The sequence below is a fragment of the Stegodyphus dumicola genome, chromosome 8, assembly GCF_044657685.1.
Source record: "Stegodyphus dumicola isolate Sdum_Otavi_A_Nest chromosome 8, ASM4465768v1".
Classification (NCBI taxonomy): domain Eukaryota; kingdom Metazoa; phylum Arthropoda; class Arachnida; order Araneae; family Eresidae; genus Stegodyphus; species Stegodyphus dumicola.
The window spans coordinates 20,074,446-20,093,968 of record NC_140775.1 but is presented as its reverse complement, the minus strand read 5'-3'; the positions used below and the strand labels follow the sequence as shown (position 1 = coordinate 20,093,968).

At 31.6% G+C, this 19,523-nt stretch overlaps 1 protein-coding gene across 1 annotated transcript; it reads left to right on the top strand.

Annotated features, from left to right (window-relative positions):
- The first annotated feature begins 17,275 nt into the window (after positions 1-17,275).
- On the top strand, positions 17,276-18,937 carry LOC118200775 (uncharacterized). Its single transcript, XM_035372741.2, has one exon. The coding sequence runs from the start codon at positions 17,359-17,361 to the stop codon at positions 18,703-18,705; it is 1,347 nt and encodes a 448-aa protein (XP_035228632.1). The 5' UTR covers positions 17,276-17,358; the 3' UTR covers positions 18,706-18,937.
- The last annotated feature ends 586 nt before the right edge of the window (positions 18,938-19,523 follow it).

Below are 19,523 nucleotides of genomic sequence, written 5' to 3'. Positions count from 1 at the left end.
ACAGATTTTAGGAACATTGAATTGTCAAATAAAATAGAAAGACATTAATTTCACTTAAATATTTAATTCTCAGTACAGGGAGAATAAAATGCATTAGTTATATCTTTTAAGATAGGAAGTAAACAAATTTTCCAAACTTTAATTTTGGAAATCTTCCGTATTTTAATTTGGAAGTAAGTAATAATAAATACTTACTGAGTTTCATTTGAAACATAAAACTGAATGAAATGTGATTTGGTTAAATTAGTTTCTAAAATAATAAGAAACGTTCGCTTCCCGAAGGTTTAAATGTTCATCCGAAGAGATTTAGATCAAAACATGTGAGTAGAAAGTGCTGTATTTGCGTGCAATAGAGTAAATTTATTTCGAAGTTAAAGAAAACAGGAATTCTTGAATAGAATTAATTTGCTGTCACGTTGGAAAGCTACCCTATTTAATTCTTCTTTAAATAAAGCTGACAGAAAATAACAGCAGACTGGATAGGTAATGCTTAGTTTCTGCTTGCTGTTAAAAATCTATGGGAGAAGTTTATTAAATTATAAATGGAAATACTTTACAAAAGATTTCTATTACGGAATTATGTATATTCAACAATGAAATTACAACTTTAGCCTTGTCTTTCTATCTGTTTAATACGAATATTATTTAGTTTTTTTTGTTTTAAGGGGCAATTTGCCCAGAAGGACAATTAATTTCGTTTTGGCATTCTGCGTTGATTCACTATAAGCCATGTTTAACTTTTCAAATTGTTGCCACCAAATATTATCGCCTTGTATTATAGTTAAAGAAATTAAATAATGAATAATATGCATAAATGTATATATATTTCTCACATTGTGATAAAACAACGGTACCTAAAGCCATCAAATTTTGAAAAACGTAATCCTTTTGCGAATATGGGCACCTGGGAAGCCCAATTTGAAATTTGGAATTTGTTTCATGATCAATTTCATATTTTATAAACCTTTAACAAATTTTTGATTAACAAACTCAAGGATTTCAAAGTGAGCAATGGCAAAAACTGTACAGAAAGAGCATTTTTATCTCCAGCGCGCGAGACCGTGCATGGGAAATTCTAAAGAATTATTTTACGATATTGCTCTTGAACTAAATTTTATGGTTTAAGTGCGAAGAACATGATATTTAATAAATAAAGGTAACACACAAAATGTTAAACAAACGCTCCTTTGGACGTAATTTAAAATCTGAAACCTTTCAGATTTCTTTTTTTTTTTAAAATTTTAAAATAAACGGTCCAAAAAAAACCTAATTTGATAATGAGCATTAAAAAGAGAAGCGAAGCAATTTGTTTTGATTGCTTTTTTTATGATAAACGTGAACTTGCCTTGAAGTGAAATATATCCTTTACCTGTGGGTATAAAATAAATACGCAACAGTAGCTGTAATCAATAACTGAGTGTTTATTCAATATTTAATTTATAGTATTAAGATTTATTATATACAGGGTGTCTCAGTATCACATTTCAGAACTTCTAGGAGATGTAGGGTGCACCCTAGTGACTCAGAATCATATAGCAATGTAGGGCCTGAAATGCTTTTCTGACGCGGTAGATTGCGTTTATAAATTCCGAGACATCTTCCAGGAAATCGCCATTTCGCATAATGTATGCAGAAGTAGTAAGATGAATAGTTATACGAATGCGAAGTTAGCCGCCATGAATTTCTTCTGAAAGAATTTTAAAACAACCATATACGAGATTTTATGTTCTAAGAACTTGCTTAGATTTGAAGATATTCCTGACCATAAAATTTCTCTCTGATCAGTTGCAGTTGCTCAGCCTAATGAAACTAGCCAAGGATTCGTCAAGTGCATGTGTAAAACAAATGCTGAAATGTAAAATGTTTGTGTGTGAAAAATGTAATGAAGTGAATTTAAAATGGCATTCAAGCCTGCCATGTGTCAACAAATGGATTAATTTCAGTTTCGTATTTTTCTACGAAAATTTTGTTTTCTTTATAATGAAAGGCATAAATTTTGTTTTCTACAACTTTCGCTTTCTTTTATGTACTTTGAATAGAAGTTTTTAATACCTGTCTTTCACTATTTTTTCAAACTAATATTTGCATTTTTAAGTAATGAATATCTTTTAACTAATATCCTTGTCACGATATTCTTCATAATTTGCCTAGAGAGCATATGTCATTCTATAGAATGCCTAGATAAAGTATGTAATAATTCTTATATTTCATATCTTGCCTAAAATTGTCAGCCATTCTATAAAATCCTACAGTGTCTCAAAAAAGTGATGGGACACTTGTGCTTTACAAAAGGAAACTGCAATAAAATAAATTTAAAAAACATGTAAAATTTTTTGTGGGTGTGTTTCATACTTAAATTTAGTAACAATTATTACATAACATACATTTTCTCAAAATATTAAAATATTAATTTAATAAAAATACAATTGTTTAGAACGGAGCAGAAAATGGCTCACTTAAGTGATGGGACACTACGTACTATGCAACAAAAATCGTCTGAAGTAAGCGATAAAAATATCTTTAGGGGTATTTATTTTTACTCAAAAGCAATTGCCAATTAATTTATAAAATCGTCTGCAGTATTTCTCTTCAGTTTGTTTTGGAATTTTTGTGTTTTTTAGCTCTGTGCAGCCATGAATGCTAAACGAAAAGAAACTTTGCCTGGAATTCGAAAATTAGTTATTAATTTGCATATTGAACGTGGAAAATCTATTAGAGAAACTACTGAAACAGTTAACTTCAGTCATTCAACAGTTTTCAATATCATTAAACGATATAAAAAGAATCATATGATTCAGGATAAAAGAAGACCTGGCCGACCATCAAAGCTATCCAATGGAATAAAGCGAATTATCGTTCGAAATATTTAAAAAAAAATCCAAGAATGAGTGCTCTTAAAGTTGCTGCTGATTTACAAACATTATATGGAGTAATTGTTGATTCTGAGACTATTAGAAGAGTAATTCGATCTCCTGGATATCACGGTAGAGCAGCCAGGAAAAAATTCTTCGTAAGTGAAAAGAATAGAAAACTCAGACTGGCTTTCGCAAAATCCAACATAAATAAGAATTCTGATTACTGGAATGAAGTTATATTTGCTGATGAGAGTAAATTTAATATATTTGGTTCTGACAGTAGAATCTTGGTGTGGAGAAAACCCAGGGAAGAATTTTCGCAAACAGAACTTGGTACCAACAGTAAAACATGGTGGAGGAGGAGTTATGGTATGGGGGTGTATGTCGTCCGCTGGAGTTGGTAATCTTGTTTTTATTGACAGTATAATGGATCAGTACAAGTATATTCACATTTTAAATCAAAATTTGAAATCTTCAGCACGAAAATTGGACCTTGATAACGATTTTAAATTCTACCAGGACAATGACCCCAAGCACAGTGCTTTGAACGTTAGACTCTGGCTGCTGTATAACTGTCCTGAAATAATAAAAACACCCCCACAATCTCCACAATTAAAATCCCATAGAGAATATTTTGCAAGAATTGGAATCAAGAATTCGCAAACACACCATTTCTTCAAAACAACAATTAAAATCGGTGCTTCAAGAAGAATGGGGTAAAATCACTCCAGAAATCACAAAAAAAAATTAGTCGAATTCATCCCAAGAAGATTAAATCATGTTTTAAAAGTAAAAGGAAATCCAACAAAATATTAAAAATCTTTTAAAAAGTAAAATTTTTGGATAAATATTTGATGGAAAAGTAAGTGTCCCATCACTTAAGTGAGCCATTTTCTGCTCCGTTCTAAACAATTGTATTTTTATTAAATTAATATTTTAATATTTTGAGAAAATGTATGTTATGTAATAATTGTTACTAAATTTAAGTATGAAACACACCCACAAAAAATTTTACATGTTTTTTAAATTTATTTTATTGCAGTTTCCTTTTGTAAAGCATAGTGTCCCATCACTTTTGTGAGACACTGTAGGATATTCTATAGAATGCCGACGTTTCATACTTTGACGGTAACGTGCATATCGCAATATACTAGTGTGAAATAATAGAATTATTATTAATAGGTAAAGAAATATATTTACGTTATAAAATATTATAATATATTTGTATTAATATTAGAATATAATATTAGAATATAATATTAGAATATATACCAAAGAAATATATTTCTTACATAACGTAAGAAAGGCGAACGTTATAAATTTATTTTTAAGACGAGAAATGCGCCTTGTAGCAGGCCTTCCGATTAAAATCAAAATGGAAAGAATTGTCATTATCATGCTTTGCCCTGAAAACTAATTCTTAACATTTTCACATTTGCTTTTGTTAGAATAAATTAGCTGCATTTTGCATAATTAAACTCAGCAACTTCAAAAACAAACGAGCGCCAAACGATATATTGGCGAGAGAGGATTATACCCAGATTTGGTAGATGCAAAGAAGTCTTAAAAAGATTTTGTGCTAACGTTGTACTTGTGCTTTATTCTTTTCAGCATGCTACTTTCAATGAATCTTTACATTATGGTAACTCAGCGACTTTTTGGTGAAACTTTGGCGACCAAGCCTGCTACAGCAATCTGCTAGCTTTTTTTTTTTTTTTTGGAACGTCATTTCGTTTTCGCGAAGTAAAGGCATGCTTTTTTTTTTTCTCAACATTTTTTTCCAACAATCTGCTAGCCGAATTACGCTTATGCTAGAACTTTTATGGAACAAAAGTGCTTAATCACGACGAAGATTAGGTGCGAAATTGGGAGAAAGTGTAGAATCGCCCACTGCTTGCCGCGTTTTTAAGCCCTTTGATGGTTATGAACGAGTTCAGCTCGCAATCGAATCGTGCTTCATAATGCGCGCAAACAAGTTCCGCTCGGGAGCAAGATTTTGACCGAAATGGTTAGTAACGAGCACTACTCGCGTAGTGAAATTTTTCCCCAATGCGCGCTGACGAGCTGACTTCGTTCGCCATTATTATTCCGCACTGATTGTGTTTCAAACGAATGCTACTCGCGAAATTTAGTTAGTTTTACTGTCTACAGATGGCAGTACGAGTTCCATGAATTTCTTTGCATAATGAAGGTGGATTTTTTTTTTTGACCTTGTTCATTTTATACGTATTTTGGCGCGCTTTTTAGGGTGTTTGTACAGTAAAATGGCCCAAAAGCGAAAGTTAGATAGTTATGATGATGATTATGATTGTGATACAGAAAGCTTATCAAATTTTGAATCTGATGAAGACTTTGTTCACGGTATTTCAAGCTCAGAAGACGATTCAAGCGATAAGGAAAATTTTTCGAGTGTTCGACAGTGGTGTATAATTGATTCAAGTTCTCACGCTCCTAGCCGATTTGGTTTTACTGGTGATGTAGGCATGAAAGCTTGCGTGACAAATATTTCTGATCCACTAGAGTATTTTGAGCTGTTTTTTACTGATGAGATTATAAATCATATTGTTACGGAAACCAACATTTTTGCATAATGCCCCATTATGTGCAATTCCATGTTTTAAAGTATATCACACACAAAAAGAATTTTAGGTAATTACTGTATTTATACTGTGCTTCATAAAGTTTTACATTAGTTCTATTTATTTAGTCCTTTCAATTTAATATTTGTCTTATATTTATAATTAACTATTATTATTTATATAATTGGTTATAATCATTTATAATTTACTGTTTAATAATTATTTTAAAGTACGTAAAAACTGTTATTTATGTACTACAAATACTTTAAGAAATTTTTAAAACGCGCGAGGCGAGCTATCTACGGCATCGCCAGAGAAAGGTGACATTTTCGGAAGAACGGCGGGGGAAAACAGCTGCCACCTTCGACTACTGTTTACTCCTAATGCTGCGTGAATTAAGTAAACGGAAACTGCTCATTTCCATAACCGTCAAAGGGTTAAGAATTGCATATACGCGGTATCCATGTACACGTCGACCTATTTTGACTTAAAAAAAATCGCAGAATTGCACAAAAATAGCACTGTGCACTCTCTTGACTTTATCCATGTACACAGCGACCTATTTTCACTTAAACAGTCAAAGAAAATTGACAGAAATCCAATTCTTCTAACTCTTGTAAAAAGCGCCAAACAAATAAGTGGGCGATTCTGCACTTTAGCAGCGAAATTGTTTCTAAGCGCTTATTAGCTAAAATCCCCATTGGAATTTTCCGGAAAATGTCACATTACATGTCTCATGATCGCTCATTTCTCTGAGACAAAATAATCTGCGATTCGAACTGTGTTCTTCTCTTATTATTGCTAAAGTCCTAGCTAGTAACCTTTATCGCCTTACCAAAATGTCGCCAAACTACCTGTTACCATAGTCTAAAGATTAGCCTTACTTTCTTTTATAAATATATTTCTGATAATATTGCCTAATAGGTGAGCCTGAAGATATTTAAAATTTATAAATGGATCTCTTGTAAGTTCTTTATTTCAACACTTCGATATAAATGTTTGTAAAGACTGTTAACTTTGATGTGTATTCATTCTATTTGTGTTCTATCTGAGTTAAGTTAAATAAAGATTTCATATATGTTATAACTTATGTCTTTAATAAAACTGTGGTAAATAGAGGATAGTGTTCTCAAACGCATTAGCTGTGCCAAATGCACGATATATCAGCTTTGAAGTATAAGCACTTCAAATCTATTAAGGCAGTTTTAAAAAATATAAACGTCATTTTAATTTTCCTCCTCCAGACGTCATTTTAATTTTCCTAATTAAAATTTTTTGTGGCAAACTGAACAAAACTTGAGGAGAAATATAACACATGCATGCATTACTTATCCGTGCTTTACTAAATGGATAATAAAAATGCAGTGGGCGATTTAGACGCATAGCTACAAAAAGGAATAGAAGTTAATGTTTTTTTTATTTATAACGCTCAAATTATCTAAATTTATCACATTTTCCACCTGATATATCAGAACACCCATATAATAGAGCTACAAAGCCATTACAAATCGTTTATTCTTCGTTCAATAAAACGAGGTAAAAATAGGTGGAACTATTAATGTACAGATAAATAAAAATTTATTTGTGAACATATAGAAAATTATAGCTCTCGCCCAAGAAGCTATTAGAAGTTCGATGAGCAACCCAGCAAGCTATTTTTATGATTTCTAATTTTAGAGAGCTCATTCATTTTTCTTGGTCTTCGCTCCCCTATAATGGTGATTTTGCGGTGACAAGCATTAAAACAAAAGAAATAGCAATTAATCGATAAAGCATTTCTCTTCGATCGATATTGCAGTGTTTGCTTGATGGAATTTTATGGTAGTACTTTGCTCGAGGTTAGCTCCCAAGACGGGGTATACTACGCTACGTTTTTTAATTATTTTGTAAGGACTTTTTGTCTGTGGGTTTCAAGAGATGAAAGGATGAAATCGCGATTACTTTAAGATGATTTTTTTTTTTTTTTTTTTTTTTTTTTTTTTTTAGTGAAGAGCATACTGGAACTTCTTTACATTCCACGATCGCTATTCTTCTGCTGCCATTCAAAAGAGATGAAATGTTATTAAATTGTGTCTTAACTTCAGCAGGGAAGTCTTCATTTTTTAATATTATATTTTTTATGAATTTGAATGGAAGTTTAATGATGTTTCATATTTTTGTTTCCTTTTGAATGCTATGAAATTCTGTTTCACAGATTTACATTACTTATAGATTTTGCATTTATTAATATTTGGGGTTATTTTAAGCAAAGAATGTTTGAAATCTGTATATTATTTTAAAGAATTTTGTAATTTTTTATTTGAGTTTTTTAATTATGTTTTTATTTATAGTCCATGCTTGAATAATTTTTTTTTGCTACTTTTTTCTAGAAATTTGTGAAACGTATTTCGAAAAGTTATCATATTCAAAATTCAAACTAATAAATTGAATTCTGAATTATCCTAAGTTCTACTACACGTCTGGGAAAGGAAATTATGAGACAAAAATCATTTCTCAAAATCTATAAAATCGTTCTTCATTGCCAGTTAATGTAGACAAATAATTCCAATTACCAAAAAGTCGCTTTTTAGAAACAAATTGAATGATAAAAGATCTGTTATGTATAATATGACGTAATAAAATACCATCCGATTAACGATTAAAGGTTAAACGTGATTTAAATAGCTTTTTAAATATGTTTCCAGAACTTGATTTGTTTATAACTTAGAATTAAAAGTAGTAATAAAGTTTTTAATAGCTATACATTATTTATTTGTGTTAGTGCTTTGTTCGTGATATACGTTCCCTCCCTAGAAATGATAATCTAATCTTTCGACTGAAAAACCTTTTTGTGAAATTACTAGTAATTTAAATTTCATATCACAAAATTTTCCTGAAGTTTTCCCTACTCGCCAGGAAATGGACAGCAAATTTCGCAGTTTTTATTGGCGATAAAATTGCATTATTTGTATTACTTAATCTTATTGTTCAAGTAATTATTCATTCGAAATTTATAAAATAGGAAAAAAAAAGATAACATCTTATAAAAATATGGTTAAATTTAAATTATCATACAAACAATCTTATCTTACCCAGGCAAATTATCGTCGCCGCAAACAAACTAGCATGTGTGCTGGAACTTCATAAACCACATGTAAATAAAACTCAAATACGTTTTATTACGGTTTGTAGACTTTATAAAACAGATCGCAAAATTAGCAGAAGCTATCCACCATTACGTGTGGGTTTCTGAAAGAGAACTATTGAAATTCAGCGGTACACAGCGGTTCCAAGCAACGGAGTACCTTTAGCTCCCAAAAGCCACTCACTCACACTCACTTAGCTACGACTCACAACAGAATAATCACTCATTAAATATCACGATCACGGCAGAACGTGGTTTCCCGAGCTCGTTGGTTTCGCTGCGTAAGGAGAACTGATAAATTGCCAGTCCAAGTCCTTTAAATGCTAGCTACAAGCGACATTTAATCTCCTATTAACTTACATTCTGGTGAAGGCTGAAGGGAAAACAAAGAGAAAAAAGTTAACTTAAAAATAACTAAGGTCTTACAATCTAAAACAATCACTGAAATTCTTTGCTTCATTTCAATAAAACCAACTGTATTTCATCATGACATTTGGAGTTTTACAGTATGTATTCCGTTGTTATTTATTTTAAGTATCAAAGAAATGAAAAATTATATATATATATATATATATATTTATTTAGTTTTAATAAAAAGTTTAAAAATAAACTTTTATTCCTAATAAGAAACGAAATAATATTCAATTCGAATACAAAAGGTTTCCGATTAACAGAAATCAGAATTAACTTGTTTGCTGTTAAGCAGCCCTATCTAAAAAATGTATACCTTTTACTTTCTTCTACGAAGCAAAAGAAGTATTGTAATAGAGCAAAATTTCAAGTAATATACTTCAATGAACATGTACATTTTGACCGCTCTCGAATCTATTTGAACGATGTTTTTGCTTACGGACAGAATAAACAGCTCTTTTTTCCCTAATGGATTGTCAGATGGATTTAAAATGGATTCAGAAGATATTTTTTCGCGACTTCTCTACGCACATATACGTACGAATATATGTATCTCGCCTAACTCAAAAAGGATTAGCCTCAGAAAGTTGCAGTTTTGTATATGGGACACTGCTGTAACATGTAGTTGTGCAACTGCCATTTGGTTGCAATTGGCCACACCAAGTGTATATATATATATATATATATATATATATATATAAATTTAACAAACATTCTCTATTCGTATAAAGCAAATTTAAAGTTAATTAAAATTTAATTTTAATTACATACAAATAAATGATTCATTATTGCTACGAACTAATTTACAATATCATTTAAATTCTGAGAGCATATGTAAATTAAGTGTAAGTATCTAAAACCATGAATAAATATATAATATTCCAAAATATTAATCCTAAAAAAATTTTAAAAATTTCTAAGACTAAATTAATTTGCATTAGTGAATAATTGTTGAGCAGGCAGGAGACAGACATTATCAAAGGAAAAAAAAAAAAAAAAAAAAGAAAGAAAAAGAAAACCTGAGCGCATTGAATATCTCATTCTTTTTTGCTTATATAAATGTAATTTGCGCAGTTTTTGTTTTAAAAGTGATTGAATTATTTTCTTCTTATGTTCCGGTCAAGGTATTTATGGCTTTAGTTAATCTGCGTACAACAGTTGTAGAATTATCAACAATTTAAAAGTTTTTTAAGTGGTACTAGGCCTAACGAACCCGCCATTTCTTTACATTTCAAACTCTTAAGTGAGTTAAGTCAGTTTCTGCATCAACTTCAACACCTTTTTGCCGAGTGGGACGAAAAGTAAACTTTCAATTTTGTGCACCGAAAAATCGCTCTTCTTGCCCGCTGGCCGAATTACTTGTTTTTGCGTAGAAGCTCTAATTTTAATTGTAAAGATTTTTTTAAATGTTTTTAACTGTATCTGGTATTCTTCGTTTTTCTGTATTTTACAATTTTTAATGAAAACTTTTCGAGGTTTAATGTATTTTTGCCCTGCCGCGAAGTGAGAACCGAACTGATTGAATTATAAATACATCTGCAATGAAATTCGAGGAAATAAGTTTAAACTAAGTTCAATTAAAAATGTGTATAATTAAATATTCCGAACAGGGAAGTCATTTGATGTGTGCATCAAATTTTTTTTATTTTGTTAGGATGGAAAACATGGGAACCGCAAATGAGCAATAATATGCTCTAAATGATCTTTTTACAAGAGTTGGGTGTAAAATTTGGTTCCTCACATTGTTGAAAACTAAGTCTATGGGCCTTAGTTTTCCACAATGTGAGGAACATACATGCAGTGATTCGGGCTCAGAAGTGATACAGAAAAGTAAGTTTGGGTCACTCACTTTTTTTGCATAAAGGGCAGAAAGCGAGCTTCGAGATTAAAAACACCTCCGGTGCTAAAAACGTAGAAATGTTTAATGACAAACCTGTGGTTACATTTTTGTGCCCAATTTCTTTGTTTTAAGTTCAATTGTTGGCAACTGTAAGCGAATGCCTTGTCCTATCTTCACGTGGATTCTATATACTGCTTTGGCATATGTGTAGGCGCAGAAACCTCTCTTTGAAGAATGTGTAATTCGGAATGACAGTAGCACTAATTTTGCTCTCTGATATTAAATTTTGGATTCATCTTATATGCAGTCAAAACTTCGATAACATTGTTTTGAAACGCAATTTTTAGCTTGCTCTCAGATTAAGACACAATAACACGCCGAACAAATACTAATTCAGAAGTCAAACAACAAAAATTAGCCTTATATTTTCAAAAATTTGACCGGTTTTACAGCTGAGGATGGTGGTTCGGTAAAACCATCGAAACTAGACCTGTGAAAATTTTGAAAATATAACGCTGATTTTTGTTGTTTGACTTCTGAATTTGCTCTCAGATGTTAAATCTATGAGAACCTCATAAAAGGCTGTATAAGTTTATATTTACAATGAGCACACTCTATACCCATTCATCCAAGCACTTTCTTTAGAGCTCACGAAAAGTAGAGTTCAAAGTAATCATTCAACGCTTCCAGATGCGCTTGAGTATTTACCTATTTTTTTCCCTTGAATTTCGAGTTTTGTTTCTCCCAAGAACGTTTTTGTAAGAGGAAAGCAATCAACACATAAGTTCCTTCTTGAAAGAAGAGACTTGAGTGTTTGCATCAAAAACCGTGGCTTTTTAATCCTAACAATGATAGATTCATTTCGTTCATTTTTAAACATTTCGGTGAATATGCCATTTTTAGATACCCAGTCTTCATTATTTTAAATCGTCGCTAATACAGTTAATTAAAAACACTTCTACTTGTGCTTGCAGTTTTATCAAATATGCCAACGCGTTTCCTCGAGACGACCACTTCACCAAAAGGAACTTATGGTAGTCTTCGTTTATTCCTCACATACTAGTATATAGAGTCTGAATTTAAGAGGGCGCAATTTTACAGATTTCATTATTTCTCTTATTAATGAACACTTGCTAGCTAAGACTAAATCGCACTGTGGAGTCATTAGGTTATTTTTAAGCAGAAGATGTGAAAAATATGCAGTGCCCTCGCCGGGACTCGAACCCTGGACTACTGGAATACGCGTCGAATATGCTTCCAATTATAGTACAATAGACTCAAAAAGGTCCCCATATCTCAAATAGCTTAGGGCCTTATCGAGTCTAAATACGGCTCTCCCCGATTCCTGTAATAATTTAAGAATTGTTAATGCCTTTCCAGGCTTTTGAATCCACCTGTAGTTATCAAACTAAGGTACTTAGTTTAGAGACGCATTAATTCACCTAACAAATTTCAGCCTTACATCTGTCAAATTATCGGAGAAGGAAACATGAAAAATGAGCTCTATTTTGCCCTCGGAGCTCGAACTCCACATTTCTCGACTGTCCGCCGGATGCAGTTTGAATTACATCATGAAAAGGAGAAAATTTCTTATAGAACGATATTAATTTTATGGGATAAACTTCAGTACAGTCTGATATTGGTAACTGGTCCCTTAAATAGTGAAACATCATACGCCATTTTGCAGAAAATAGTATATCAGCATAATAAAGCAGAGCAAGTGAAATAAAAGAGAAAGCCGTACATACAACGCCATCTACTTAGCAAAACTGATAAAAAAGGAATTTAAACATTTTGGAGTAGGAATAGAATTAAAATTCTTACGTAAAGTTGAAAGATTAATATTTATGTGGAATTCCAAAAAATGATGTTCACATATTGAAAACAATTATTACAACAATTCTGAAATCAAATTAAAAACAAATTTAAGAAGATTAACTAAGAACTGTATAATCTTTATACCTGTAATTGTACCGCGGGATTATATAGAGAAAATACTTTGTTGGGTTTACATACAGCTCCTTCCGTTTTCTGAGGGGGTAGAAGTGTAATTAATTCATAGAAATGCATTTTTCAGGAAACGAAATTGGGAAGTATAATGAAAGATGAAAGAAAAGTTTTAGTTAAATTTTGAAACCTTTATTTCACCAATAAACCTTTTACAAAGTTACTTAAATGACTAAAATGTGTTAGCACATGAAACATATAAGAACGTTTAATGAGAAAAGGAATAACCGTTGATTCAAGTAATTAATTTTTAAAATATCATTTAATGAACTGATTCTTTTGAAACACGAAACATTTTAATGCAGGAAACATTTAAATTCACGGAGCAATTTTATTATTTGTAAGCAGTACAGAAAGGAAATTAATACATAAGACAGTTATTTTTTTATTTCTTCTCTGCGCCTTTAATAGTTTTATTCTTCCTGCTAGGAATGTATTTCAAATTCCAATTAATTAATTTTTACCAGTAGCAGATAGTTCAACGAAATAAAAAAGAACTAGTAGATACCAAATAAAAATGGTATTTTGAAACAGTTTGATTTTGAAAATGGTATTAATTATTAACTAATGAAGATAACAAGGTTTAATTCCTGGTTATCTTCATTAGTTATTAATTAATTAAAGATAGATTTTAGTTTCTAATAAGTGGAAAGAAAGCATTCACGAGTAAAAGCATTGGTTTAAAAATGTGAAGTTGCTTAAATATTATGCGCAGGCATTGTTGTTAGTACATTTATGCTTAATATATTTTTCCCAAACTCAGATGTATACCTATTGATTTAAAGCAATTATTTTCATTTAAAAATTGTAATTATTATCAGTTAAATACCATTAGAGAGAAAAGGAATTACGCTATTAAGTATAAAAGCCAAGTAGACTCGAAAAGGTTAATGTTTTGTTGCTTTACTACTTGCTTAATAATAAATTCTTGCATTTTAAATAAGGTAAAAATTATCTCCCTTCTTTAATGTCGAATTTTATTTAATTATATTCTCAAAAAATTTCCTTTAGATTCTTAATGAATTTCCATTGTTGAATAAATTAAAATAGAAAAAAATTGACGGTATTTAAATGGTAGTTTACTAGTCATTGCTTTTTAGAATAAATTTAATGATTAAAAATTTTCTTTCCATTACATTTAAATTCCTTTGAAGAATGTAATTGAGTTGATTTAAAGAATTCAATTTCCCTTGTAAAAGTCGGGAGTATAGTAAAATTAGTGTAAGAAGAAATAAATTATTTTTAACAAGTAACAGCACAAACTAAAATCAATCTAGTTCAAAATTCAAAAAAATAAATAAATAATTTTTTTTTTTTTAAATGAAAGGTTCCAGATTTTATATTACGTCCAAGGGAGCGTATTTTTAACGTTTTGTGTGTTATCTTTATTTATTAAATACCATATTCTTCTCACTTAAAACACATAAAATTCAATTTAACAGCGATATCTCAAAATATTTAAAAACAGCATATCTTTAAAATTTCCGATATCTTTAGAATTCCTTCCTATAGATATTGTTCGCTTTTTACAGTGCGAGGAACATACATACATTCATGTAGACTCTTCATTATTTCATTTCTTTAAATATGATGCAGGGGGATAATATTTGGTGGCAACAATTTGAAAACGTATTCGCCATTTATAGTGAAAGGCCACAAAATGCAGTTTTGAGACTACTAGCCCATCTGAACTAATGCTCCTTTGGAGTAAAATGTGACTATATAAATATTATTAGTATTCCTGACTTAGTTTCATCCCTAAATAAGAAAAACATCCTATTTTCCATTCTATTAAATTAAGTAATGAGTTGTCCAACACTCTTGTTAACGAAATTGAATAACTATCAGAAAATCTTTGTTGTAACTTATCTAATCTTGATTTTAAAAATTCACAAGTCTTCCTTCAGATTATTTAATCATAAGGCTATGTACGAGAAAATTATATTTACTAAGATAATGCGATTACAAAAGGGAAAATTGTGCTTCATGTTAAATAGCATTAAGTGAATTGAATATTAAATGTAGGAAATGAGAAATAAAATTAAATATAAGGACGATATTCTACTATCGCTGTAACTAAATATCTGCAAACCAAAATAATATACCGGGTGGCCATAATTAAACTGACAGTGCTCACAGTGTTTTGTAGTGCGATCTATTTGCGAGAATGACGCCACATTTTGTAGGAAGATTAAACAAGATGGCGGACGAAGGATTCCGCGATAAAACAAATTAGTTCCAAACGTCACCGCTAGGGGAATATTTGGCGCTGTGTAATAGAAAATAGAGTGTTAACAAATGCAAATTAATACGGAATAAAATTACCTTTTATTATGCACATTTTCTGATTTAGTTCAAGTGCAATATGGCAAAACTTTTAAAAAAGAGATTTTAAAAAGCGATAAAAGACAATGCCTGGTTGAAATCATTTTCATGCAAGATGGAGCCCGTTCACATGTTGCTGTATGGGTGCAACAGATGCTACGACAGAAATTCGCAACAAAGAGTCATTAGCCGCTACTTTCCAACTGCATGGCCACCTCGGTCGCCTGATCTTACCCCATGCGACTTCTGGCTATGGGGTTACCTTAAGTCCAAGGTCTATCAAGGAGTGGTCCAAGACCTGCCTACGTTGAAGGATAACATATCACGGACTGTACGGGAGATTCCTGCAGACATGTTACTTTCTGCTGTTGTGCATACTGTGCACAGAATGCAATATGTAGTCCACAACAACGGCAGCCACATTGAACCTCATTTGAATGCAAAATAAAAGGTAATTTCCGTATTGATTTGCATTTGTTAATACTCTCATTTTCTATTACACAGCGCCAAATATTCTCCTAGCGATGACTTTTGGAACTAATTTGTTTTTTCGCGGAATCCTTCGTCCCCCGTCTTGTTTAATCTTCCTACAAAATGTGGCGTCATTCTCGCAAATAGATCGCGCTACAGAACACTGTGAGCACTGTCAGTTTAATTATGGCCACTCGTTATATAGTATATATAAATAGAAACACATTTAAAAGAACTTGTGGTTTAATCCTAGTATATGGCACACAGGATTTGGCGACTTTTGGCGACATTCTGATAATTAGTAAAAGCGGTATTTATGATGAGCAGTAAGCGAATCATTTTGGTGTTGACGGCAGTTTTCAAAATCGCGCCAAGGCCGTAGAGTATACTAGAATTTTACCGACCTTGCAATATAACAAGGTCTCCTCAGAATTAAAAAGCGAAAATTAATTTATTTATACAAAACATTTTACGCTTAAATAAAATTTTTCATGGCATTTTCAAGACATCTAAAATAAAAAACAAATAGACATAATAAAAACATATAAATTATTAATATTACTTACTCGTCTTATGAAAGGAAACGGGATTAAAAAATAAAATCGAAAGCGAGTGAGTGATACTAGAAATTTTGCTTTTATTTTAAAACTGTTTTTACTGCCTAAAACATTAGCATTTTCCGACCTGAAAAAAAAAAAAAAAATTATGAGAAGTTAGAACATTTGTATTGCGCATTTAAATACCGGAAGTAAAATAACTATTAGAAATGAAAAACCAAAATTACAAATGGTACAAGTTTCTTTGCATCAAATAAGCATAAAAAATTTAGATAGTACATTTTGTTTTTTTATTGCACATAGTAAATACCGGAAGATTAGCATTCTTAAAAATGAAGAACCGAATTACTAATGATTCAAGTTGTCTTGCATGAAATTCGTGTAAAATATCATTTAGAATGTATATTAGCGCAAAAGAGACGTTAGTCCCAAATTGAGTTTTAGTCCCAAATTGGGTTTTAGTCCCAAATTGGGTTTTAGCCCAGGTCAAATTACTGGTAGTCAGTGCCTTTAGCGTTCGGCCGCTGGTGGATCTTTTTGAAGTCTGTTTCATACAGTTAAATTAGACACTGACCAAACAGCTTCCTCATTATTAAAGAATTATAAATAAAATGACTTGAGTTCAAGAAAAACCACGAAAAAGCGTGCACATGAAATAATAAAGAACGACCTTTACTAATTCAAGTACTTTTCAAATGTCTGCAGTTGTTCGTACATTAGTTTGTTGTTTTCCCAGATTTTACTAAATATTTCATTGTGCCATTTCTATTTTCATTACACTGCAAAGATACGAAGCAAGCTATCAAAATAGTTACAGAATCTAACTTTAATATTCTTCTGTAATCTCTTGTTTTAAAATCTCATGGTAATACTTTTATAGTTTAGAAACGAGAGGCCGAAAATAAATAAACAAATTTATCAGTGTAATTGAGAGAAATCAAAACTAAATCTTATGACTATTTATTTCAAATCCAATATTCTTCCACGAGAACCAGGTACTCTAATTCAGCTTAAAATCTTTTACACAAGTTGCACGTACTCTAATATTTGATTATTTTTAACCTTGAAAGATTTCAGATGGCAATAAAACTTAGCATTTCAAAATTCACTGAAATTGCGCGAAAGACATATAATTGTACGTGTTAAACTAACTCACTGATATCAGGCAAATATTTACATCTTTTATGTGATGTCAGATGAAGATGATTCCAGAAGACTTGTCGTGGCCATAACAGATTTCCTTAGAGAGCAGTTGCAGAGCAGAGAGGACATGACTCCTGAAGACAGAGATAGCTTAGAAATAGCCATAGAATGCTTAGAAATGGCGTATGGCTTAGAAAACAATGATTACACATTACTGCGATTTTCCAGACCGCTTCAAGATATGTTTGCTCAAGTGGCCAATCCTGTTCCTGTTAAAGCTAAACTAGAAGCTGATGAGTGCAAAATCGAAGGGAATAGGAAAGTGGTACAAGGCCAGTTCCAGGAAGCTGTTGATTTGTATACCAGAGCTATAGAGCTAGACAAGTGGAACGCAATTTACTACTGCAATCGAGCAGGAGCCAGAATTGAGCTTAGGAATTTTTTCGATGCTGTGGAAGACTGTAGATTCGCTCTTACACTGAACCCTGACTATGCTAAAGCATATGCAAGAATGGGGCAAGCTTATGCTATGATGAACAAGCATCGTAGAGCAGCCTGGTGTTATCGAAAAGCCTTGGATTTGGAACCGGAGAATGAACAATACAGAAATAACCTTTCAGTTTCAGAAAATCAATCTGGTGTCCAAGGTAGTATATCAATTTTACAGAACATACTTTCTTCAATTTTTGGTGGAGGAAGTTCAAATCAAGGCAACGACTTTGGTGGTATTTTTATGCCATCTGCAGTTGCCATTATAACACGGACGCCTCAACGCGCTGACAGCGAAACTGATGATCAATCTTCTGTTGATGAGTCTATGAATATACACCAGGATATCGCCCAGACTCCAGTAAATAACGGAAAAGAAACTGGATATGATTCAGAGACAAGCAGACCAGACAGTATCTTTTCGAATCAGAATACAAACAATTCAACCTTACTTCAGAACTCTAGTCTAAATGCTGAAGAATGTAGAAAAGAAAAGCCATATAACGATCAAACTGCAGAATCTGAAGTTCCAAATTTTTCAATTTCAAGTATTCCTGCAGAATATTGTTATGCTAATGAATCGGCTGTTACTGAGAATACAACTACAGAAAGTAATATACTGTCTAATGAAATGCAACAGAATAATAACTTATCTCAGAGTAACAGTAATTCACAGAAATGTAAATACCAAACTTTAAATACCGAATCCAAAGATTCAACACAAATTATGGATTCAATTTCAAATAATATTCTGAGGAAAGATAATGACAAGATTGAACCTTCAACAGAAAATGACGTAAATTCCAGTAGCGCAGCTTCAGATAAATCAAAAAACGAAAAATTGGTAAGTAAAGAATGTGATTCAGTTAATCAAAACAAGAAAGATGATAGTAGTAAAACCTAAATATGATGAAAGTGTTTAGACAGTATTTTAGCTGCGCTGAAAATTAAAAGAAATTTGACTCTACTGACATTCTGATTTCATAAATTTTAATTCGGATTGAACAGTTTTGAAAGAAAGATAGAAATTTGCTCTGTATATTAGCTAATCAGCGAAGAAATGACAAAATGTGCGATCAATCTTTTATTTTACATCGAAACTGTAATCAGGTTAATAAATTTTGTATAAATTAGGATTTAACCTTATAACTTTATAATAGTTTATTGTTCTTAAGTCAACAGGCTATTTAAAAAGGCCTAGTGAATTAGAAATTTTTAAATTGTAAATATTTGAATTTATACTGCAGTTTTTTAAGGCAAAGTGCTAACAAAATTAATGGTGTCACAGTGAATTAGTCTGAGTTATTTAATTACGTTCAAGCATATCAGAACTACTACTAAAGAAATGTTCAAATATACTTTGCGTTACTTAAAATTTTATAAGCGTATTAGTTGAGAGCAAAGCGATACTATGAGGCTTAGGCTGCTATCACACGTCGGTTTGTTTCGAAAGAACAACTGTTTGGAACAATTTTTCTGCTTTGTCACAACAGCCAATCACCATAGATCGCTTTGGGTTTAACACAGGCGAAACTGATTTCCCATTACAAACAAGCTGATAGCATTCGAAGCTGATAGCTGATTGGTTGAAAACGAACAACTTGCAATTTTTTTGGAAAGGAAGGGAAAATTCGCACGTCTTTCTTTCAGTAATAAACCAGGCAGAAAATTCTATTGAAACAGTTATTCGTGTGAAACAGACGGCGTGTGATATGGGCCTTA

Excerpts from the sequence above, each read along its gene's own strand:
- LOC118200775 (XM_035372741.2), top strand. The coding sequence starts at position 17,359 with ATGTCAGATGAAGATGATTCCAGAAGACTTGTCGTGGCCATAACAGAT.